At 51.2% G+C, this 24,045-nt stretch overlaps 1 protein-coding gene across 4 annotated transcripts in view; it reads left to right on the plus strand.

The window, feature by feature from the left end:
- Nucleotides 1-24,045, plus strand: part of LOC130142532 (paired box protein Pax-5) — a 139,364-nt gene that overhangs the window by 92,850 nt on the left and 22,469 nt on the right. For all 4 annotated transcript variants that reach the window (XM_056324665.1, XM_056324664.1, XM_056324667.1 and 1 more), the window contains one exon: nucleotides 10,610-10,711. In XM_056324665.1, the coding sequence (XP_056180640.1) occupies nucleotides 10,610-10,711 (102 nt within the window). The remainder of the gene's footprint in view (nucleotides 1-10,609; nucleotides 10,712-24,045) is intronic.

Consider the following 24,045-nt stretch of genomic DNA (forward strand, 5'->3'; position numbering starts at 1 on the left):
TTGGTAAAATGCCTCCAGACCGCTGCATGTCCTCCCACAAGGTCTCATCGTTACTGTGCTCACCTCCATCTGCCCTCTGTTCCTGTCAGTGCCCCCTTGATAGATGAAGCACCAGCAATAGCTGGTTGTCCCCTCTGAAGTCAGTGGTGCGTGTACCTTGAGTGTGGTGGGACCTTCTCCACCTGTCTCCCATGAATCCCCACATCCTTCCACATACGTAGCTGGGCACCTGAGACCCAACCGCGCCGTGCCTTGCTGCGCCTGGACCACCGGTGTGCCTGCTAGTCCTGTGCTGAGCTGGATGAAGAGAAAGGTTGTGCGAGGCATGAAAGTTTCATTTGCTAGGAGCCAGGGAGAGGTTAAATTACGCTGATGTGTCTTAGCATGTGGTTTATTGTTGGCCACAAGAATTAGGGTAGGGATGGGTTCTTGCAGAGATGCTGTCCACCTAGGGTATCTTTTTCTAGTCTCCACACGGATGTCCCTCCAATACTTTTTGTGTGTGTGCATTAAATGAGCGGGGTCAACCTGGGGAATTCTATCCTTGCACATGTTAGAGGAGCAGGGAGAGACCCAGGTAGACTTTGAAGATCAATTTGGATGATGGTGCAGCTCAGATCAAGTCTACAAACAAAGCCTTCTCATACTAGTAACCCTAAAGAGTATGTGAAAAGCTGGACTGTTGGGTTGCTCATTGGGGTGCAAGAGCTCCACAGCTGCAAGGGAGAAGGGACAGGAGATTTACACAGCAGCAGCTGGAAGAGATTGTCCAGAACAAATGAGGGTGAGAGCAGAGCATGCTGCAGCTCCACGGCTCTTGCTTAGAAATTGCAGAGAAAAGAGACTGGAGTGTTCGTCTGTACTTCTGCACTGCTTTTTTCCTCTACCAGAAAGTACTGTTCTTTCTTCCTTTTTCTTTTTCCTGCCCTGCGTCTTTTTTAGGAGTGTGGTTGTGTCAATGGGAAGAGTAGCAGAGATGCCTGCTATGAAGGGCAGCTCTGGACTCCCTTCAGACATCTGCTGCTGCCTTGCTGATGAGGAGAAAAACAGACCCACATCTGCAACCCCTGTTTCAGTGCAGTGTGCTTAATCTGAATTTTATAGCTTTGATAGCAGATTATGGTGCCGCTGTCACAAGCCCTTGCAGCCCCAGTCACGGTGGACACTGCGCATTTCACTACCTCCTCCACTAATCTTTCCCCCACTGCTCCCATTCCCTGGCTGCTAATTTCACGCAGGCACTTAAACATGATGGATAATTGTGTTCTGCTTATCAATGTTTAATTTAAGGGCTGTTCCATCTGACCTGGATGCCCTCTGCAAGAGCTATGCCTCATTATTGATTTCATGGTCACACCTGTGACATTACCTGCTTTGTAGGAAGTAGACTTTGACATTCCTGTGAGGCTTTGGCAGCCAGAGCTAATTGTCAGAAGAATAATCGAGTCAGCAAAATCATTACAGGTGATCTGTGTGTTACCACTGTTTTATCTGCCTCTAATTAGGTGCAGGAGAGGTAACTCATTGCAGTAAGCATGCCGCACTAGGTTTGATGTCCACAAATAGAGCTAGATGAGCACAGGAGGGAAGTTATTCATTAACAGCGGCGTTTCAATGTGTCGGGGTCCTGCGCCAGGCACCGTATCCTTTCCCAGCGTAACGGGGTGAAATGCCATCCCACAGGCACTGGTGGGATGCATCGGCAGGATGCAAAGTCCTTGCTGTGTTCAGGCAGGACCACATGCCGGGGCACGTGTACAGCCGCTCCAGACCCAAGGCAGTAACAATGGAGGTGCTGCGCTGCTGTTGTGCCGAGCGTGGAGCAGTGTTTTGTATGTGATCAAACCAGATATTTTTATTTTTTTTTTTTAAGATGCGCTCATCTCTGGTTTGGGGTGCTCTGCTGCCCCATGCTGCTGCCCTGGGCAGACCCTGGGTGTGACATGTGTGTCCCCAGGTTGCAGGAGGAGCAGGAGGGAGCAGGGTGATAGAACTCATCAGGTCCATATCCTGCTAACAGGGTTGTGTGTTTGGCTAAAACAATTCCTTTAGGGTAATGATTTAAACGACAGGGTTAGAATGGTCAAAATCTTCACCGGGCAAGGGAAGAGCTTTTCTAAGCAGGAGCTGAATTTTTTTCAGAAGAAAAGTCAGTTCTGTTAACAGGTTTGACTGAAATTGGCTGGAAATTGGGGTTTTCTTCCCAGAGATGAAGTGACTTCCAAAACGTCATCTCTGCCAATTAGTTGTTTATGCTTTCTCTGGTGTTAAGCAAATGCATCCCAGCGCTCCCTTACTTCTGGGACGGCTGGTGCCTGGCGTGGTGGGGAGGCTGCCAAAGCCCATCCATAGAGAGAGTGATGTATGCTGGCTCCTGGGAGCAGCAGAGTGGTCCCTGGGGTTCTGGTGGCAGAGGAGCACCAGTGCAGGTCCCTTCCTCTGCTACTGATGGTTGTGGGTGCTTGATGATGGCAGTGCCATGCTGTGGGACAGAATCATACAATCATTTAGGCTGGAAAAGGCCTCTACAATCGTCAAGTCCAACCATTAACCCAGCACTGCCAAGCTCACCGCTAAACCATGTCCCCACATGACACATCTATGTGTTTTTTGAACACCTCCAGGGATGGTGACTCCACCACTTCCCTGGGCAGCCTGTTCCAATGCCTGACCACCTTTTCTGTGAAGAAATTCTTCCTGATATCCAATCTAAACCTCTCCTGGTGCAACTTGAAGTCATTTCCTCTGGTCCTATTGCTTGTTGCTTGGGAGAAGAGACCAACCCCCACCTGCCTACAGCCCGTCAGGCAGCTGTAGGGAGCAATAAGGATCTCAAAGACTGTGCAGGGTCGTTTAGGAGGGAGCACAACTGAAAGCCAAGTCCCATCTGTCCAACTTGGCTGCCTTTTGGGATAGGTTTGCCCTTTCTGCTGGTGCACCTACGTGGTGTCCCTGCATGAAGTCAGCATCGGCGTTCCTGGTGTGCAGGGGCTGTTGGGTGAGGGACCACAGACCTGCAGACTGAATGGGACGGTGCTGGAAGCGCCTGCCCAGGTCCTCGCACAATCCTGTGGGCAGGTGACAGTGTGCCGGTGTGGTGGCATCTCTTCACCTCCATTTTGCTTAGTGTAAACCTGCATTTAAAAACAAAATTATTCTCTGGAAAGACATGAAGAGACAGGTGGGGCAGCAGCCCCTGTGTGGAGCCAGGGAGGCTCTGCCTTGGGCAGGCGGGCAGGTCTGGAGGGGGGCTGGTTTTGGGCAGGAGTGGAGAGGGTGCACGCACATGAGATGGACCCTGGGCAGATGCTGGTCTCTGCTGGCGGAGCACTCCGGTGCTGGACGTGACAGAGGGTGCATGCTGCCTTGGGTGGTCATTTCACCTTGCGGAGATGCTGGCGATGAGAGCGACCACGCACGGCAATAACGTCGGCACTGCCCAGCTGGCTTTCCCAACGCTGCAGGCCTGTTGGTGTTGAACCCCCGTCTCTAGAGAGGTGGGATTACCACGTGAACCCAACGCCCTGCCTGATTGGTGACCATGCTCCTGGGCTGATGGCAGTTTCATGTGTGCTGTAGGCATGGAGAGGCAGGCGAAGGCTCCGTTCCCCTCAGCACATCCCACAGCCCACCCACCGTGGAGAGGAAAATCACTGGCCCTGCTGTTGTAGAGGATAGTTCGGAGGCAGTGGCAAAGGGGGTGTGTGAGCCCCCTCCCCACCACCTGAACCCCCGGCATTTTCTAGTGTATCCTTTGCAGTAGTTAATTACCTGTCCAGTGGGTTCATTTCTTTCATACTGTTACTGGCAATCTGTTAGATAAAGGGGAAAAAAAACGTCTTGGTGCCCTGTGGTATTGAAAGTGAAGGGTTTTCACACTGTCAGGGTAATGAATTCTGCAAGGGTTTGAAGCACCTGAGCTTGGGGAAGTCCTCGTGTCATGTGTCTGGGAGTGACAACCCCCAGTGGTTAATTACTGCCATGGATGAGAGCTGAGCTGATCGCCGAATGAGATAATTTCATTAGTATTTAAATTTGAAGTTAATTGGATTCACGTTTACACGCAGTAGTATACAAAGACACACTTGGAAACGTTCTTTGCCACCTTTTAATTTTTTTTGTGGTAAAAAAAGGTAGATGGACTGAAGAGTGATCCGAAATGAGTCTTTCATCTTTTTTCACAACGGTTTGGAGCCAGGAGAGTCCTTTGCTGCCACATGCTGCTTTTTGCCCCAGCCAGCCTCAGGGCGCTTGTCCTGCAGAGGGGACGTTTGCTGATGCCCAAGCACTGCTTGCAACAGCTGCTCAGCAGGGTGTTGCTGACCTCTCCTGCAGCTGGTTGCAAAATGATTTCCTTCACGGCAGAAAATTACTTATTTGCACTTTTTGTGAGAAATGATAGTTTACTTTCAGTGTGAGCACTCTGCCGGCTCCTGGTGAATGGAGGGGTGGACATTTATTGCATACCTTCTCTGTGCAGAGCCAAGCACTCTGACATGTGGCTGCACCCTTTGGTCCCGCGGTGCCACTTGATACAGCTATTATTTGGCATCATCATATTCTGCTTTTTGGAGTAATGTGGGATAAATTCTGGCAGAGATACGCCTAAGACTGGAAGGGATGTGCAACTTTTCATCCCCTTGGTGAGCTTGCCATGCTTGTATATGTGCAGGAGCATCTGTAACAGAGGCATTTGCTCCCCTCCCCCCGATGCCAGCCAGGGTGGTGGTGCTCCCCCATCCCATGGGGTACTTTACTGTCCAGCTCCGTGGTCCCCAGCCCCTCCCCAGGTGGCTCCAGCTGGCACGGTAGCAGGGGTTTTCAGTTGGATGTGCTCCTTCAGCGTGGAGCCTGTCTGCAGGCAGCCCTGCCACGTACCTGCACTGTGGCATGCAGCAGGCACGGGAGCTCTGCTGCACTGGTCCTGCACTGGGAAACCCTGGGAGCTTTGCTGTGCTGGTTCTGCACTGGGAAGACCCAGAGGAGCATGTGATCCCAGTGGCACCGGCAGCTCCCTAAAGGGAGCACTGGCTGCATCCAGACTTGCTGGGGCTTTGCAGAGAGCTGGGACTCCAGGCCGAGTGCTTTCCTTGGAGCAGGAGAACCGGGTGTTGTAACCCTTGTACTATTTCAGCGTGGGTGCGGTGCAGAGGCACCGTGTTGCAGACAAAGTGTTTTGGCTCCTTGGACCCTTGGGGGAGCCTTGGCTCCATGGCATGGACAGTTGGGAACTTCTTCATGGAAGTGTGGTGCCCATGCCCGGACCTGTGCCTGTTCCCGTGCTGTCCCCTCCTGTGCAGCTCGACACCATCTCAAGGCAACGCTGAGAATCGCTCCCTGCTAATTGCCCACTGGAGGGGCTGTGTAGCCAGGCTGTCCTCGTTGCACAATTGGGTGAGAAAAGTGTTCCAAGTATGACGTCTCTTTCCATGCTGCAGCACTTTCAAACCCTCAGACCCAACAGCAACTCGCCGAAGAAGCGGCGAACCTTCTTCTCCATTGGAGAGGTGCAAAGGCTGAGTGAAGCTTGGAGAGGGACAGCAGCTTGTCTGTAGCAGTACTTCAACCTTGTGCAGTCGTCTTGACCTCAGGTCTCTTCTGCGCTGCATCTTTGCTTTTCAAAGACGGGTTATCTGCTGCTATCTGTGTGATGCTGTGGCAAGTTGTGGAGTGCAGATAATCCTGTACTCCTGTTTTCTCTCCATAGCCCGCTTCTCATGTCATTACTATTTTTATCCTGTCTCCATCATCCAGGCTCTGGCTTAGTTGCTGTCCTGGTGAACGGTGCACTTTGGCTTGTTGAAGTAGGGTGCCACAAGAAAGTGGTGTGCCATGTGGCACCAGCAGCCCACCACATTCATGTGGTGGCAGCCCATCTCCTCAGCATCACACCTGACTGCTCAAATGCTCTTGGGAGCCTCCAGAGCACGTTGACTCCGGCTGAAGGCTCCAGGTACTCACCTGCTGGCCTTTGCAGCCAGGTGCTGCTGAAGGCAAAGGGATAGAGCTTTACTCTGTTGGTGTGATGGAAGCATCTATGTGGCAAGGTCACTTACGGAAGAGACAGTTTTATCAGGACCTGGTCGTGATGGGGGAAAGGACGTTCTTCCCATCCTGGGAAGGACACTGCCAGTCTCACCATATTGTGCTTGAAGAACGTGGACCTGCTCTGCCTTTGGTAGCACAAGCATGGTATATGGTGTGTGTTTTGAACAAAACCTCCCTTGCGTCTCGACCCTCTCCCCTAAGACATTTCTCCTCTGGAGGCTGGACGAATGATGAGTCGGAGCTGCCTTGCTGGTGCACACCTTGGGCGTGCTTTTCCTGGGGAGGAGCTCAGCGAAGTGGCCTGGAGGAGGTGGCAGGCTGAAGGACAAGCCAGGGTCTCCTTGGTCCCATCATGGAGGCATGCCAGCAGATACTACTGAAGGTACCAGTGCTGCTGGGGCTACCAGGCAAGACTCTGCAAGGTATTTGGGTACCTGAAGCTTTAAGCCATGGCCTCATAGTGTTGGCAGAGGTTCTTGGGAAATCATGCTATACTGTGCTCCAGCTGAGCTTCTCCGTAGGCTGGAGCTGGCGGCTGAGCTGCTCTGTCCCACACAACACCAGCCCAGCAAGGCAAGGAGGGAGGCAGCTCTGCCTGCAGCCACTTGTGCCCCATCTCCAACTTTACACATTTAAAATAACCTTAAAAAGCCCAGACCAAAGAAAGTGTGTCTGGAAGGACCTTGGTCTCCATGTCTCCGTGGCTCACTGCTGAAACAAAGATGTTCATGACCTCTTGGCTGCTTTCCCTGCATGAGTAGAGTGGGAGCACCTTGGCACGGATACTGCTTCTCATCCTCTCTTTGTGCCAGGGTTATTATTGTTTCTCTGAAATAATTATTTCGGTGCAATTGAAGCTTGCCAATATTGGAGGGAAATCTCATAGAGGATGGGGGTGCTCCACTCCTTTTTTTAGGGAAAGCACATTGGATACAATTGAGAGGACGAGGTGGGGTTGCAGCACTTGCAGCTGTGCCCTTGGTCACCTTTGGCCCAAACATTTGTCGGCAGGTTCCAGAATGTTTAATTTGAAAATGGGGTGTGATGGAAACCAGACCAGACCTGTGGAAAGACCATGAGTGATGTTGAACTTGATTTATGGAGGAGCTGAGATCCTACGTTCCTTGGTGTCTCCAGTGGTGGCTACACAGCTCAGTGCCCTCGGCTGTGCTGGATGTGACAGTGGCTTTGGAGAAAGCGAAAAATGTTGTAATATTTCAGTACATTGAAAAAAATTGCAGGGCAATGTGTTTTTTGTTTTTTTTAATAGCTATTGGAAAGTGAGGAATGGTCAGTGTGGGACAAGTCAGGAGCGGGGGGAGCTTGCCCACCGACTTTGGCATCTTTGGGTGACAAGGCGTTCGGCTTTCCACAGTGACACCGGGCACTGAGGAAGGGCAGAACGGTGGTGTCCCTTCTTGGTCTCCCGGGTGGGGTACCAGCGCGGAGGTCAGGCTCTGAGATGCTCTTCTGCGTCAGAGGCAGCCCTTTGTCAAGGACTCCCTGCCAGAGCTGGGGATGAACATTGCTTCTGTGGTCAACTTGAAGTAGATGGCAGATACTTTTGCCATCCCCAGGCTGTAGAGGTGACATACTCAGAGTTTAATTTTGTGTGGGAGGAAAAGAAGCAGGGCAGTGATGAGGGGAGAACATTTTAATCTAAAAGAGCCATTTTCTGCCTGCGTTGAATAATTAGAATTCATGATGCCCTTCCGTAAGGGATCTGGCTTCCCCCCAGAACTGGAGAGCAAATTAATCAATTGTTTTGAACCTTAAATTCTTTCAGGATGTGGATGCACCATAAATATTCTGTAGGAAGGGCCTGAGAGGAACGGCACACATCCCAATTTGTGGATGAAGAGCGCCAAGGAAAGTGGGGCATGTGCTGAGAGATCACGGCAGCGATGCCTGTGTGCCAGACGCTGCCGGAGCATTTCGGCATGGACCTCTTCATCTGATGGGGGCAGTGGGGAAAGCGGCCTTCGTGGCCATGACCCGGGGGTGGTGAGCAGCAATTTGCAGTAACTCGCATTTCTGTCTCTTGTCTCATCAGATGAGGTCTCATTTCTTTGATGATAACGAAAAAAAAAGTTAAAATTTTATTTTTAGATCAGTTCAAAATGAAATCACGGCTCAAAATCTCTGCCAACCAAAACAGTTAAAAAGTGGGTTTTGCTTGTGGGAAAACATTTAGTTTCAACTCCTCCAAGCTCTAGAGACTTGAAAAAAACCACTAGCATAAAATCCAGTGCCTACAGAAAACAATTGTCCTGGTTTCGGCTGGGATGGAGTTAACTTTCTTCTTACTAGCTAGTACAGTGCTGCGTTTTGGTTCTGATGTGAGAACAGTGTGGATAATGTGCTGATGTTTTTAATTGTTGCTGGGTGACGTTTATACTACTAAGTCAAGGACTTTTTGGTTTCTTGGGCCCTGCCAGCCAGAGGACTGGGGGGGCACAGGGAGGGGACACAGCCAGGACAGGTGACCTGAACCAGCCAAAGGGATGTTCCACACCATGGGACATCGTGCTTGGTGTATGGACTTGGAGGGTTACTGGGGTGGGGGGGATTGTTGCTTGGGAACTGGCTGGTCATCTGTCAGCGGGTGGTGAGCAGTTGTCCTGTGCATCACTTGTTTTCCTTTCTCCCTTCTCCTTTGGATTTTACCCTCTTCACCTTTCCGTCGTAATCGTTGTTGTTACTGTTATTATTGTTATTGTTATTATTGTTGTTCTTACCTTTTTATTCTGTTTAAATTACTGAATTGTTCTTATCTCAACCCGCGAGTTTTACATTCCTTTCTGATTCTCCTCCCCACCCCTCCAGGTCGGGGGCAGCGAGCAAGCTGCTGCATGGTGCTTGGTTGCTGGCCGGGGTTAAACCACGACAGCAATTTAATTGCAAGAATCTGTGCGTTTCTTCTTGTCGCTGGTGTTAAAATCAACAGTCACATAACTTTTATTGTTGATCTGACATGCCGCGTTTTGGTGAAGGAACCTGCGCTCACAGTGATTTTTTTTGCCAGGCTGATGAGCTGTTTTGGGCCAACAGCATTCCAGGACAGCAGCCTGAGTGGTCCCTGCCATGCAGGGGACAGAGGAGCAGGGATGCATCCTTCGGGCAAGGGCCGGGGGCTCCCTGCAGCTCAGAGTCCCTTTCTCTTACCTGATGTGCACACCCACCTTTTCAGAGCTTGGTGCTGCTGCTGTGCCTCTGCCTCTGAGCCTGCGGTTTAGCCAGGGAGGGCCATACCCTGTCATGAGGGTCCCCTCCCTCCTCCTGGCCTCTGGAGCAGCCGCTTGGCAGGAGGACAGAGGTGCTGGCAGCACCGTTCCCTTGCCAGGCGGTGGCTCAGGCAGATCCCCGTAGCAAAGCAGTGGCCTGGGCACTGTGTGTGGTTCTCACCAGGAGGGGTTAGCAGTGCCTGCATCCAGCTGCAAACCCAGTCGTGGTGTCCCGGAGCAGATTCTCTGGTGCCCTTTGAAGGCAGCTTGTCCTTAGATAAGGGATCTTCCCAAGGATGCTCTGGGAGGCCGTGAGTGGGCTGTAGGATTCCTCCTGTGATGAGGGATGGATCCTCCCTGATGGGATCGCAGGAGCATCCCTTTCTCCTGCTGGGTCATCTGTGGCCACAGAAGACAGCAGTTTCCCCAAAATCATGCTGCGGCAGCGGCAGTCTGTGGGGACAGTGGCTATCGTGGGACCCCCCCCCGCGGGACCAGGGTCCAGACAGCGTCAGGATGTTACTTCTGCCCCCCTTTGCAGTTTGCACCGTCTGCATCTCTTGTTTTTGCTCCGCTGGCAGCGATGTGTCGTGGACGGTGCTGGGAGCTGTGCCTGAGGGAGGGGTGAAGAGAGGGCACCCCAGACCCCCGGCCCAGGGTCAGAGGGAGACGGGGGCACCCCACTGCCTGCTTTCTGCAGGAATATTTCCATGGAAGACCTGTGGGTACTTGAGTAAAAATATATGTTTGCGGGGTCTTAAGTAAAGGCTTACTGTGGCTGTGTCTACAGATCTGACCCTTCTGCTGGCACCACTGGCACCACAGCAAACTGTATTTGAAACTGTCTTTGCATCTCAGTGTCCTGTGTTTGTTCTTTTTTGTTAATTGCTTTAGTAAGAGATAAAAACACTTATGTCGTGCACTGCATTTAGATCTCTGCCAAACATCAGCCCATGCACTGTGATTTTCTGGAGAGTTTTCTAGGGAAGTGTCATTAAGATCAGTGTTACTGCACATTTTGCTGTTTCTGACTTTATAAATCTGAGCTTTGGAGGAACTTGGGAATAGGGGCGAGCAGCCGGAGTTCAGGCCGGCACATTCCTCTCCCTGCAGAGCTCTGCTCTTCCCCTTCCCACCTCTCACTTCGTCAGAGCTTTGTGGCAGCTCGTAGAGAAAGCAAAACTGCCTGCCCTCCCTGCCAGGCTGGAAATCCCATGCTGGTCCTCACAGAGCAGTGATGACAAATGCATGGCTGTGTTCTGGGCGCTCGGGGAGATGTAAAACCATGTCCGCTCGTCGTGATGCTCACGTGGTGATTTGTTGGTTTGATTCCTCAGGTCGTGAGCTGGCAAGCACAACCCTCCCAGGATACCCTCCGCACGTCCCTCCTGCCGGACAGGGCAGCTATTCCGCTCCAGCGCTGACAGGAATGGTGCCTGGTGAGTCTTCAAAACAGGAGTGGGGGAAAGAAAAAAAAAAAAAAAAAGGGAAAAGAAAAAAATTTTCAACAGCATTTCAGGAGGAGAGCGTGGCATGCTGTGGATGCTCTGCGCTGAGGTGAGCACGAGGCAGAAGCCACAGTGCAAGAGGGGAAGGGAAGGTGCAAAGCAGGCCTGAAGGAAGGAAAACCAGGCTCCCCAGCACCGGAGGTTATCCAGCCTGGAGACAGCCAAGGCAAATCTTCTGCACTGGGATGCTGAAGGAGCCCCCAGCCTCCCCTGGGGTTTGCTCCCTTTTGGACCATGCCTGGCTCTTCCTGTTTGACACAGGCTTTGCTCTAACCTACCTGTTTCTCCAACCATGCTGTGTGGCTCCGTGCTGTCCCCCTGCTCAGGTCGCTGGCCCATGGGGGGTGGACTTGTCCTAATCTCCGCGTTTCTCTGTGCAAAACTGCGCCCACCCACCTGACTCCTGGCGAACACTTGAGTTGTCCTCAGGACAACTGTATTTCTGTGATTTCCTTCCCCTTTTGGAGCCCCGCAGTCAGAAGTGCCACATGGCATGAGCCGGCTGGTGGCCAGCAGGAGCAGAGGGTGTGCAGGCACAGCGGGGTCTGCTGGCACCACGGAACAGCATCGGTGCAAGCTTCATCGGTGTCTGCTGTGGATCTGCATGCAGCCCAGGGTGGGGCGGCAACATCAAGGTGGTGGTGGGAGCACTGAGCGGGGCTTGCTCCTGCCTGGGTGCTGGAGGTCAGGTACTACTGGAAATCAGCAGATTTATTTCAGCTTGAAAGAACCGCTGGGCTTTGTCCCCAAGCTTTGCCACCTTTGGTTTAGACGTGACAGGCACTGCTGGCTGTGAGGGAGGGCAGTATTCTGATGTCAAAAGTCATGGATCTGGCCCCCTAAGTATCAGATGATTTGAAAAGTGGTGATAACTTGGGGATACTCTTTTCTTTTCCCTTGTTGCTTTCCAAACCCTTCAGGACATTTGAGCCAGCTCTTTGGAGTCAGCGAGGTCAGAGGAGTACTGAGGAGAATCCTCCAAAGGGGGATGTCAGTTGTAATTGCATGGCTCCAGAAGTTGGTGATTTAGAGGAAAGTACTCAGCAAAGTGGGTGATGGTGATTCGGTGTCCAGGCTCTTTCAGGGTTGACCTTTGCTACCAGTCTTGATTATGTTCCGCAAATGGAGTTCTACCAGTTTGCTAAGAAGTTAAGAAAAAAACCCCAGCTATTTTATGTGTGTATTAGAGTTAGAAACTGGCTACAGAAGTTCCATCAAAGGTTGTATTGAAACCAGTTTTTACCCATAAAATGTAACATCATTTGGAGCCGCTGAAAGGGTATCAGATGCAGTTGGTGAGACGTGAGAATAATAAGTGAAAACCTGAAAGCAAGCCTTGTTTGAAAAGAGCATGAGGTTTGGTCCTGGTTTCATGCCATTTCTCGTGGACACACACGTACAGACACCGTGACTGGTACAATCTTTCCGCCCTTGGCCAGGCCTGCCTGACTGTGATGGCACGTCTAACTTCTCGTGCCAGGTGAAGAACTGGACTTGCATGAACTCTTTAGCGTGACCACAAGCTGTGATCATACCTTAAAGCATGAGGAGCAGCAGGCTTGGTTGGTCGTGTCTGTGTCCCGGGGAGGGACAGATGTCCCACTCCCTCCTCTTCCACCCACCCCGGTCCCTCCTGGGCTTGTCCTTCACCGATGCCCTGAACCCTCCGTCTCTCCAGGGGCATCCTCCTGCTGAGAGTGAACACCTGGAAGCGTTGGACACATCATTCCTGACAAAGGTGGAGATTCAGAGGCTTGTATAAACCTTGCGGGAATCTACCGCCTTCCTTCAGAGCACCTTTCACTGAAAATACGGCTGTGAGCCCCAGGCCCTTCCCCAGCTAAGGGGAATATTTGCTCTTGCTTCTTTTTTTGGGGCGGGATGGCAAAACTGCAGGATGTGGGGTTTGGCAGTGCTCAGGCAGAGGAGGTGCAGTGAAGGTTCGGTGATGCAGAGTCATCTGAGCCGATTTTCCCGGGTAATAGATTTTATTTTTAACTACACATAGGCTTGTGTGACCCATTATATTGAATAACTGCACTGTTCCTCTCACTGGTTCCTTTAATAACAACCTTCTGCTCCAGCTAGTGTGAAGGTCAGCTGCAATTCCTGTAGGTTCTTCTTCTCATTTAAGTGAGAATTTGCTAACTAGCATCCAAAATACCTTCTCCATCCTTCTTTGACTCCTGTCCTTTGCAGGACCAGTTTCAGAGCCTTGCTAGGGAAAGCACACAGTCCTTCAGGGACTGGCTGTGAAGCTGGTGACAGATCCAGTCTGGTGCCGTTGGCACATCCTTACTTGTTCCAAAATCAGCGTGCCTGAGCAAGGGTGCGCGTTTGTCGTACCGGGTCTCAGGGATTTGTTTCACAACCTACTGCTGCCTTGTCAATAGTTTTTGGAGCTTCTTGCTGGAAGTGTGCTTCCTTGATAAGATTCTTAATCATTAGCCATAAATTTCTGCTCGTAATTAAGTGATTGTGTGAGTTAAGTGCTCGGAGACACGGGAGAAATGTATACATGGTAAGACATAGGCAGTGTTTTGTTGCGTGCTTGTTGCTGCTGCCATTGCTTGTGCTTCAGCGAGCAAACCTGTCCCTTGCCATGCTGCTGCTGTTTGTCCCACATTTGCTGGGGATCTGCTGCATGCCGGCAGGGCAGGGGACACCATCCAGCTCCCTGACATCTCCAAGCTGGAAGTGGGAGCTGTGTGGATTCAGCGTGTTGCTCTGTGCTTATCCCTTCTCCAACCCCCCTGCTGTTCTGTGCGAACAGGAGAGGCTTCTCCCCCAGCCAGCCCTGGGTCCTTCCCTGCCTCTCCTACAGGCAAAGACATGCCCCAGGACCTGTCCCCGCTGCATCTGGGGGCACCTGGTCCATGCTGTTGTGTCTCCTCCCTTCCTTCCCTGCAAGAACAGGGACTTGCATATCAACAAGAATTTTCTTGGGGGGTTTTTTTTTTGGTTTTTTTTTTGTAGTTTGTGGATGTCTGCCCTGTCCCAGAGAATAAATTAATCAACTACTTTTCTCTGAAGGAACCAACTAAACAAACAGTGTGGGTTTGAGTGCAGTCCAGAGCTTTACAAACTGAGAGCTTGAGGCTCCCGTAAACGTATTCCCTCTGCAGGTCACTGACCCTGCACGCTTCTCCTGCCACCTTTTGGTGGCTGTCACCCCTTAAAGGTGACTGGAGAGGAGCTCTCCAAGGATGCGCTGTGGTTCCCACAGACCACAGTCCTCTGACAGCACAGGGCACAAGTGAAATGCGGCGGTGGGGATGCATGGGCACATAGATGGGAAAACAACTGGTTGGGAGATCGGGCTTGGAGGTGGTGGTCAATGCCATGCTCCCAGCTGGATGTGGGTGGCACGTGTGGCTCTGCAGGGTATGGTCAGGGGCCTCTCCTGGCAGCTGGACCCGGTAGAAGATCGGTGACTGTTGGTAAATACTCCTGGACGTGTTGAGAGCAGGCAGGAGATGGACAACATCATGTGGCATCTGTCATGTGAATCCGTGAGGGTCCTGGTAACAGCCACTGCTGCCCACCGTCATCACCTGGCCTGTGGCTAGGGATGCAGCAGGTCCTGGAGCATCTTGCCCAAAGTAGAAACTTTACTACTTGTCATGTAGTGGCTTATGCCTTGAAGCATGAGTGTCTGTATCCCTTGTAAATGTTTATTTTGTCTAGTGTAGCTCTCTGTATGTTCTCATTATCTATTTACAGGTTTAATGCACTATTGATTCCTGCTAGGTTTGTGGTCTCAGTACCACCTCAGTGCACAGGATCCCACAGGTTAATGAGACGCTGTATATGGAAAATTATCTCCAATAATTTGGTATTATTGTTATTATTTCTTCGCACTGTGATTGTGCCCCTAAGGTTCTGTCTCTTTAGAAACACAGAGCAGTGTTTTCCCAGCAGCCTTCCCTTTGTCTCCTGGGAAGAGCGGGCAGGTGCAAACTGCATCTTCTCATCCCATCCAGTACTTGCAGCCCGGAGCCTAGTGCCACTAGGTTTTGCTTACTCCTTTCCAAACAGGTGTCCCAGGGCTCTTTGGCTCTTCTAACGGAGGTGATGCTCTCTTCTGCTTGCAGCTTCTGCTCTCTTCGCTCCCTGTACCACCTCATATCTGCAGATTTGGCTTTAGGAGCCTAGCAGCAGCCACTTGGGAGCGCATCGCTGGGAAACGCAGTATTTGCAGGGATTGTGCTCCGTGGCCTACGTGAGTGACCCAGCTTTTGAAGCATTTGAAAGGGAGCACAGCTGCTAGAGTGACGGTCTGCTAGTCACGGATAGAACGCCATTACCATATTTCTCTTGCCTTTGGGAGGCCAGACCTTCTTTCCAGCATTGCTTCTCCTCCTGCCTAGGCTCTGTGCATTGCTGGCTGGGGCTGGCATGGTGATGGGGACCGGCGCTGCTTGCCTGGGGTCTTTTCTTGGTCCTCTGTTGTTCCGCACACCACCAGCCTATTTCCAGTGCCAAGTCAAGTCTTGCTCCGTGGATCACTATTTGTTGGGAGTGCTCCTGAAAATGTCTGAAGGTCTGTGTCCTGCCGTGTGTTGGGAAGATGGTGTCCATTGGCAAGGGCACAGAGGGGAAGACAGGAGGAGTGGTGCTGGAGCTGCAGCTTGCATGCTTGCTCTGCGGACCACTGTCTCGGCAGCTGTGTCTTGTTTGGGTCCCTGCTAAGGGTCGGCGCAGGGGGGGGGCTTATGGTGGTTCCCACAGCTGAGAGACCTTGGGCAAACCATGCCCCTGTCAGGCTCCAGCATCTGCTTGCCCTCTCCGTCAGGCTCACGGTGCCGCAACTGAACTGGAAAAAGGTTGTGCTCAAGGAGCCATTATCGTTCACTTAAATACTTAATTTCATTTCTTGTGTTAGATGTGCTGGGATGGACAGCAGCCCCTGCTGCCTGTTGGTTTGTTTTCCCCCTTCTTCCTTCTCCCTGTCTCTAGGGATGGAGCCCCCACCCTGCCACTCATTCTCCCCTCCCAGGGACTGTCACTTGCCCTGTCCCCTCCTCTCCTGGCAGGCCCTGCTTGCTGGGTGACAGGAAAGGGTAGACTGTCCGGAATAGTGATGCTGAAAATATAGTCATTAATGGGACTCTCGAAACCCAGATGTCCTTTCTGAACACCGGTAATTTGTTTTTAATGAAAAACCATGCAGTGACCCTGAACAAATGAATTTCCTTTATATGAAGTCTATGTGCAATTACCCGACTAAAGGGACCTGAAAACAGTGACATTCAAAACTGGGCTTTGAAAAGAAAAGCATAAAAGAAAGCAACGGTGTCATTAGCAATCTTTTGTCTAGGAGGAGATGGTAGTTCTAACGTGCAAAGCAGGAGATGATGTTGGGAAACAAACGTGGTTTTCAAATGCATTTTTTTCCCCTTGTGGCTAGCAGGTATTAATGCGGAGGAGAAGTGAAGTTGCGTGACCTCTCCCTGTTGGGGCTGTTCCTCCCACCAGAGCCAGCAAGGGCCAGCACTCTCCCTCAGCCTGCTTGAGAACCAGCCTGCAGCAAGAGGTGCAGGGGGGGCAGAAGCGTGAGCCTGGTGTCGTGGTGGGAGTCTGGAGGCAGCAGTTAGACTGTGGGACATCCCAAACAAAGCCTGTAGGGATTGGTGGGATTCAGTTCCCCTGGCACACCAAAAACTTCATTCATGATTACTGTGGTGCATTTCTGTTGTTTATTCTGACTCTCCCAAAGTTTTGCAACAGTGTTTTGTAATCTGCTGATCTACAAATTGCTGATGTGCAGCAGCGTGGTAACCGAAAGCGAGGCAGCTGGGAGGTAAACCGCTTCAAAACAGTGGCAGAGAAAGCAAATCGCAGTACGTGGGGTGACGGAGGGCACCAGTGGTGCAGCCCAAACCGGGTCGTCCTCCGACGTACAGCGTAAAGCCGGAACCACTTGGTTACTTGCACAGTGATGCCATTGTGGCCACTGAAAGGGAAAGGAGGATCAGGCCTTTTATGCTAGGAGCTAAAGCAAGTGAGAGAGAAACTTACATTTCTTTGGTGAAGTGGAAGGTTTGCAAGTTACCTCCTTGGAGCCTGGAGGTGCTTCCTCGGTCCATTTGCCATCTGTTCTGCCTGCTTCATGCTGCTGTTATGGCAGGGATGTGCATCTCTGCTGGGATTATGGGCACTGACTTTTTTTGTGCCAGTATCACCACCCAGTGCCCCTAAAATGCCTTCACCCTCCAGAGATGGACACAAAAGCACCCATGGCTTCCACCAGCACAGCCAGAAGACCTGCTGCCAAAGGCAGAAACAGTGACATTTGGCGTTCTCTGGTTAAGCAGATTTGCTGCTTTTTCCACAGGTCTAGGGCTGCTCCACAAAGGTGCCTCCCCACCCTCCTGTAATCTTGGAAGGCAAATCCTGGAGAAGTTTCATCACATATGATGGAGCAAGTGAATATCTGGGGGCAATACCACATTGCAGATCAACTGACAAATGATTCCCTTAATTAATAATGAAGCAGTTAAGTAAATGGTATGCATTTATCCACTGCTCATGTACATTTTGAATGAGGCTCTGCTGGCATCTTGGAAGCCTGGAGAAATGTTTTGCTGTTCATCTCTCTGGAATGTAATTACCATGCTCACGCAGAATATAGATAAAATTTATATTGTTTTCAATATGATGCTGTCAGCTATTATTTCATTAAATTGATTTAGAAATTACACTAGAGAGGGCAAGAAGGTGAAATGTTGGGAAGCCAACAGACTCTGGATCTTCTGTTCCCAAACCCGCCTTCCTCTTACAACCCGATCCTCAACTGGGGTCAGTTAGCCCTGACCCCCGACTGCCATGGCTCTGTGCTGCTGAGGATTTTACACCAGCTTTACACCAGCTGAGGATGCAGTCCCAAGTGTCCCGTGCGCAGCAAAGCCAGTCCGGTCTGCTCTGCAGGCTCCCTCTGCTCCAGCCACAATTTCTGCCTCCTCCTGTCGAGGTGAGATGCTGTGCCTATCTAAACATAAGTAAGCAAGGCAAAGTGTGTATAAACAAAAGGGTCTGTATTTAGGAGTGAGGAGGAGGAGAGAAAACATATTGTATTGCTCCACTCTTTGGAAATTTCTATGCATTTGTAATAACAAAATTACCATAATTTGCTCGTTAACGCAGCTAGATCAGTCAAGCATTGTTCCAAACATGCAGAGGCTGCTTCTCGCTCTAGGTCTGCCAGTGAGTTAAGCACGGTGGAAATTAGCATGCAAATAGCCCTAATTCGGCCGAGCTGTCAGATCCGCATTCAGCCGCTTGTTCCCTTTGAAATCCCTGACAGGAGCGGCTCCGGCAAGCCCACCCTCAAGTAGATCCATCCAGAAGAGGTACCAAGGGGGCACCTCCTGAGTGACAGTTTGGCTACCTTCAGTCAAATCAATCAGTCGCGTCAGCCGGCAGCGGCGCGTGGCAATGCCGGGGGGGCGGGGGTGGGGGGGGGTGGGGGGGCAGTTTCCAGCCAGACCTCGATGCTGAAACCATCCCCTCCCCACCCCAGGACAGCACTGGGGGCTGAGGCTCTGGCAGCTGAGCGATGCTGTCCACGGTGGGACAGGGCAGTGCCCTGCTGAGATGCTGATTCTCAGGTCTGACCTGTGGTTTGTGGCAAAAAGTGCCACTTTTCGGGGGGGGGGCGGGGGGTGTTTAATGCCGAGGGGTGGAAGCCGGGGCTGTTCGGTCATTTCTTTTGGAGCCCTGCCCAGGACTTCTGGCTTGGCTGCGGTTACGGAGCTCGCAGAGCATCGTTGTGGAGGGTGTCGCACCGTGCGAAGCAGCACGCTGTTGGCACCAGGAGGTTGCTGCCTGCAGCGCTGTGTCGGTCCCTGAAAAGAGGGCTGGGGTGCCCAGCCGACGGCACAGGGCACCATCCTGCGTCTCTGAGGGGGGAAATCGCAGGACCTTGCCAGTACCCACAAGGAGACTGGCAGCAGCTTAAAAGACAGGCTGTTTCCTTGTTGACGGTTCATTCAGTGTTACATGTCTGATGTGCTGCCCAGCTTTTAAGCAGTCGCAGTGATTATAAAAGAAACAGCAAGAGTTTAAAAAGCCTTTTTCAGCTGTTTTGGGGGATTTTTTTTAATGTTACCAAACGTTCTTCTGTGCCCTGTAAGCCAGTTGTTTTGAGTCCCGTCATGCTGGCAGCAGCAACAAGCATGAGTCTCTGCCCCAAAACATCCAGAGCCAGAAAATTAAAGCTGAGGCGCTTGTACATGAAATATGCTAAAAGCTCGCCCTCTGATCGCTAATTGCGTTAGCCCTGTAGTTAGTGCCTGGCATTGGGAACCGACCAGCATGGGGCCGGTTGGCAAAGCTCACCCTACGCAGGGTCCATTCCCCCCCCCAAGGCAGCTCCTAAGGTCTCCTCTGGGCCCGCCAGACGTCCCCTCTGTGTGCGGGGGGCCGCAGGCTGCACCACCGTCCTCTTCCTCCAGGAAGGCAGGAACAGCTTTACAAAGGAATTCCTCATAGATCATTGCCTGCCTGGCTCTCAAAACCCACGGTGACAGTGGCTCCCCAGATGATGTGCCCCCAGTGAGCTGGCCATGAGAACGTGGTGTCCAGCCAGGGCACAGTGTGCCACAGGTGAGGCACGCTGCTGCATCCTCTACCCTCTGTGGGTCCCCTCCTGTTTGCTCTGCTTTTTTGTTGTTATTGACATCTGTCCGTTGGTGGAAACACAATAAGAAAAAGCTAATTGTAATTAGAAAGCTGGGAGGTCTAAGTTAGTTCTGATTTGGGGAAGGTTTGGATTAGTGAAGCAGAGCATTGAAAAGCCAGTTAAAGGTGCCTGATGTCCTGAGCCATTGCCGCTGAGACGGGAAAGCATGATCAGAGCTGGCCTGGATCAGCTTGTGCTTGCAGGGCTGAACTCAGCCCACTTGCTTATGATGAGGTTTCTCAGACCGGAGTAGCAACGCCGTGGGAGCACACAAAATGCTTTGTCATTTCTAAGCCTTCAGCTTTTTTACACTTGTGCCTCCTTGTGTTACGTCAGTGCCCAGAGTTTAAAAAACTTGGAGATTACAAAAGCATCGCGGTTCCAAAGAGCAAGTTGCCGGAGCTCTGAGCACAGTGGCGTGTTCAGCATCCGTCACAGCTGCCGGAGGCAGTTCAGGTGCTGGAGCAGCTCTGTGCCTCACATGCTGGGGGCTGAACCCAACCACCAGAATCAAATCAGGCAGTTTCCTGACAAACTGTGTTTGGCTACGAGCGAGCGCTGAGATCCCCAAAGTAAGCAGAGTGGAAAGCAGCTCGAGCAGGAGTGTGATGTGGCTGCTGTATTCCTGCTGCACTGGAGCGCGTGGTGTCACCCCAAAGGCAGCAGCTGGTGGCAGTGATGGGGGAGCAGAGTCTCTGTTCCCGTCACATCCGAGCTCTACAGCCCAGCTGCCTGGCGGTTAGTTGCATGGTGGGTGCTGCGGAGGATGCAGTTTCTTTTCTCCTGGGTGTTAGACCTGCTGCCCACGCTGAGCACCCCGTGGAAGGGTGGCTTCTCCTGCGTCACCCCAAGCCTGGATTTCTGCTTATACTGGAAGATGTCTCTGGCTCAGGGCAGTATCTGCCCAGCCTCGTGGTGTTAGGAAGCACTTTCCAAGTTGCCCTGCAATGAACTGGATGTCTTCTGCTTCCAGCATTTATGTAGCCACGGGAACACTGGAGATGACATCCCGCAGACAGGTGCTGCCCGCTCCCTGCAGCCTCCCCTTTGCTGCTGCGGGATGACCTGTGCAGAAGTCTTTTTGCAGGGGTTTGCTCCTGCATAGCATTATTTATGAATTCAGGCTGTAGACTTGTTTTCTGACGCTTGCTTTCTGTGTGATGGTTGCTGGAGGGAGTTTGCTTGCAGTTCGGACAGTATGAACATCGAACATCTGCCCTGCGGTAAACTCCCAGTGCTCAGAACAGTCTACGGCACAAATTGAAATGAAATATTCTGAGAATTAAGTATTCTCTTTCCAGGAGTTTCTGGACACATTGAGACTTCATCAAAACAAGTGAAGATTCCAAGACAATTGCAAGCAGATTGCAATGCAGTGCGGTGCAATGTAATGCAGGCAGTGCAAAAGGAAATAAAATGCGGTAATGGAAAGGAAACCAAATCAAGTGAAAATTTTTAGGCAAAATGGCGTGCCTTTAGTAAAAGTGAAGGAAGGTGCTCAAAGGACTGCCTCATTTCCATGGCAGAACTTTCCTCTGAAAACACATTTTAAAGTGGAGGCTGTCAAAGTGTAGGAAGCAGTGCAGGCGTTGGGAAACTTGTGTGTGGACCCATGTCGGGCAGGTGTAAATCCCTGCCCAGAGGGGTGTGGGTTGGAAAGCCTCCAAGGACGTGTCTTCTGTGTGCTCTGCTCATGGGCTATCTGGCTGTGCCAGGAGAAGAGGGACAGCCCAGACGGGGCAGTGAGAAGTCTCCAGAAAGAAAGATACATTCACTTATTTCAAGCGGCAGATAAGGCACTGGAACACTTTCTTTGCGAACGAGTCATCTGTCAGCTATGACTGCAGAAGATTCGGGATCGGGCTCTGCACTGGCTGCAGAGTAAGCTGGGAAATTTAAATATAACCCACTTAATTCCTACGTAAAAAGACTAAAAGCAGCACTCTGGTCCTGACTCAAGGTCTGTTTAGGAGCAGATGCACCAAGTCCCATCAGTCTCAGCTAGCAGCGGCAAAACTTGGTTTGCTACGTGGACGGTTTGTCATAGAATTAATGACTTCCAAGCATCCATGGACATTTTACTTACATGGAGAGGTGTGCATGGACTCCACAGTGAGATAAGCAGTGCCCACATGGGAGAAGGGCTGCCTGCTGTGCCAGTGAGAGGCATGGGCATAGGGTGAGGATGCCGGCCCTGTCTTCTCTTCCTCCTACCAGCCTCCTTCAGCCCTAGAAGTCTTTGATCTTGCACATTTACTGAAGGGAGCCCGCTCCCTGGAGGTGTGCCCTGGGCTATCGGGATGTGTGGGGAACCGTGGGTACCCCCTGGGCACATGCCACGGCAGCCACAGTGTCATCAAGCATCCACTTGGGATCCACGTGTGGGAGGAGATGCTCCATCCTTCACCCCTTCCCCATCATGTGTTTTCTTCCTCAGCGCAATTTTTGACCAATTCAGCTGAATCAGGACAGGCTAAGCAGCTGCCTGCATTACTTGGAAATGACTTTGGCTACAAAATGTTTGCCAGCAGAGCATCCGTCCTGCCAGAGGACTGAACTGCCGCACTCCTGGAGATTGACCTGAGACTGGCTGACATGTTTTTTCTCTGCATTAAAAGGATGACTGTAACGTGGATGTGGTGTAAAACCAAAGCAGTGCTGTGAAAATCAAGTGAGAAATTATCTGTCTTCTGTCACTCAGGCATTCATTTGCATTGTGTTTGGTGTCAGAAAGAAGAAGTGACATCTCTGCTGGGGCTGTCTCTGTACTTCAGAGCTTGCGCAAGCTCCCCAGGGCAGAAGGAACCAGAGGGGGAAAGCAGACCCTGCTGACATGCTAAAGCCCCAGTCCAGAGGTGGCTGAATCCTAGAGTCCAGCTGAAAAACGGGTCTTGCAGGCAGAAGAGCTGAGATGCTGAGGTTTCGAGCAGCTCAGCCAGAAGTGCTCATCCACACAGGGGGTTTACACAAGGACAAGAGACTTCTCCATCTGTCGAAGGTGCTGACACCTCAGCAGAAAGGGCAGGACCTGGCTGTCACCCAGCATAGCTGGAGCTGTGGCGTCATCTGACACAGTCACCGAGGATGGGGACACCAGCAGGATGCCTGAGAAGATGCCAGTGTGGGAGGATGCTCCTTCATCCATGCAGACACTTTCCTACCTTTGTTCACACCTGTGTTTGCACATAATTGAAGACTGCTTCCACATCAGCAGCAAAGTACGTTTATCAATCTACCAAAATGCTTAATTTCCAGACTTCACAATTTCCACGTTGTAGCTATCTTATTATGGCTCATAATGTTGTATCTACTTCTTCTACTGGCTAAATCGCTTGTGTAATTCGTGGAAGTAACTACACGTTACATTATGATGATGAAGGCTGAACTTACAAAAGAGGCTAAAGTCAGGATGAAGCACAGAGTGCAATATTTTCATCTGAAACAAATGCAACAGTTCCATTACGTAGTTTGGAGAATTTAATCGCACAAGGTACTTCTTGGCACTTTTTACATCAATTTGGGATGAAACTGCATTGTCAAGCTTGGTATTTTCTGCAGGACAGTTTTCCTTTTAGTCCCACCTGCGCTACCAACTGGTCAGCCCACAGCAGACAGGATGAAATGACGCCCTCCCAGGGCACAGGGTGAGATGGGGCTTTGCAAAGGTCACGGGCAGCCATGCAGACTGCGTTTGGGGACAGCAGCGAGCTGGGCTGGGACGAGCACTGGCAGCAAGCGACAGATCGGTGCCACTCACCATCTCTGTGGCCGTCAGCGCTGGCGGTGGGGCTGTGCACATGGCGACCGTGTCTGGCGGGGCTTGGCATTGCCGGCGGCGCAGCTTCTTGCTGCCAGGTCTGCCCAGGGTCCCAACAGGTTGCATGCCAGCGGCTGGTAGAGGCGGTAGATGGCTCCTGGAGGGGGGAGCTGGGAGAGGGAAGGGGCAAATTCCTCATCGTATTAATTGCGATGCCATCTCCTGTGCAGATGAGTCGGGCAGTTGTCCTCCTGGTCCAGGGAGATAAATCTCTCCTAATGCAGTTCCAATATGGTTGCTTGGTGGCACCACCTACCTTTGTTGTATTAAAGTTAAATACCTTTGTGTACAAAAGTTTAAAGTGCATAGCTAAAACCTATGTGCTTGCAGTAATTGTGGATGTAAATCTTTTTTGTCACCCTGCGAAGACTAGGTGAGGTATTTCATAAATATGTCAGAAGCAGCATTAAAATTTTATGGCAGGCAGCACGGGTCGAGAATAGTACAGTGACTTCACAGCAAGGTACGTCCACCTTAACCCACAACTCATTAGTCATTGATGGGATTTCTGTGCCTTGTAGCTTCTTGGAAATGAGGTAGCGTTACAAAAATCTGCATGTTACGGTTTTCTTAAAATATGACAACTTAGAAATGTTTAAAACAAAATTGCCCATCTTTGAGCGGGTGCTAGTTAATATAAAGGTAAAATAAGGGGGAAATACTGTCCAGTCTGGGTGATCATAGGATTATATACAGCCTTCATTAGAAGTTAATTGGCAGTCTCGACGGGACTGGGAGCTTTGGAGAGATATCTGAATGTGACCA

This window comes from Falco biarmicus, chromosome Z (assembly GCF_023638135.1).
Source record: "Falco biarmicus isolate bFalBia1 chromosome Z, bFalBia1.pri, whole genome shotgun sequence".
NCBI lineage: Eukaryota > Metazoa > Chordata > Aves > Falconiformes > Falconidae > Falco > Falco biarmicus.